The sequence below is a fragment of the Trypanosoma grayi genome (genome assembly GCF_000691245.1).
Source record: "Trypanosoma grayi strain ANR4 Tgr_2268_V1, whole genome shotgun sequence".
In the NCBI taxonomy this organism is placed as follows: Eukaryota; Euglenozoa; class Kinetoplastea; order Trypanosomatida; family Trypanosomatidae; genus Trypanosoma; species Trypanosoma grayi.
The window spans coordinates 1-963 of NW_008827886.1; the positions used below are offsets into that span (position 1 = coordinate 1).

General features: G+C 52.1%; 1 protein-coding gene across 1 annotated transcript; it reads left to right on the forward strand.

The window, feature by feature from the left end:
- Nucleotides 1-452: 452 nt before the first annotated feature.
- On the forward strand, nucleotides 453-963 carry DQ04_22681000 (hypothetical protein; the record flags this gene model as incomplete). Its single annotated transcript, XM_009318114.1, has 1 exon — nucleotides 453-963. A coding segment is annotated over one exon (511 nt), but the record flags the coding sequence as incomplete, so codon positions are not given.

The following is a 963-nucleotide window of genomic DNA, read 5'->3' on the forward strand; positions in this document are numbered from 1 at the left end:
CACGGACAAAAATAAATATAAACATATACACGCTTCTGTGACTGAGCCATGTGCGCCGCTATACGTCTCCTTTGCTTTGGGTTGTTTTTGTTTTTTTCTGCGAGGTGTGGTGTGTCCTCGCGATACTGCGGCGAGTGCCCGCGGTGCCCCGCAGGTAATGCGTAAATAATTGATTCCACGTGAAGCGCCTCGCAGCTTTCTGTGGGTATGTGCTGCAGTGAAGTCTCTCTGTGTGCAGCCTGCTGTGTCTCTCTTTTTCCATTATGCAGGTCAGCTGTTTCCGAGTCGAATCGATGATGATGATAATGAGTCGCCACGTGCTGCTGTGCGTTCTGGCCCTTGCGCTGTGCTGCGGCTGCAGCGGCGAGATGGATAATCAGCGCCCTAAGAGATCGGTTCGTCGAGGACAGGTGCTGCGGCGTCATGGCCTTGGTGAGCCAAGGCCTATTGACATGTCAATGGTTCTTGCTTCCAATTACTTAGTGACGCTCAAGAGAAAGGTATTGTTTGGGGTAAAGGACGTATTGAAGGAGACTAAGCGCTATCTACAAGAGGCCAAAGAAGCGGCTGGCGCGGCATCGGTGACAGCAAATCGCATTGCTGACATGGATGCAAAGAATCGTGCCTTGGCTGAAGTTGAGGTTGCTGAGCAAGCCGTTCGTGACGTGGAGAGATACCGCAGCGAAATTGAGAAAGTGATAGAACAGATTGGGGATAAGGAGACGGACTCAGAGAGCTCCGTCTCCAAGGTGCCAACTCCTCTCGGTGTTGATTATTACGTGGCAATGGCCCGGATCTATGCTAATAGGGCTGATGAGTTGCATAGGGAATCTGTGACTCACCTTAACGGTGCTAGTGTCTCAGCACGGGCTGCTAAGGATGCGTGGAGGAGGGTGGAAGCGGAGCTGAATCCAGTTCCACAGAAAGAGACACACTCTGCCCCGGTCCCCGGAAAAGACATTC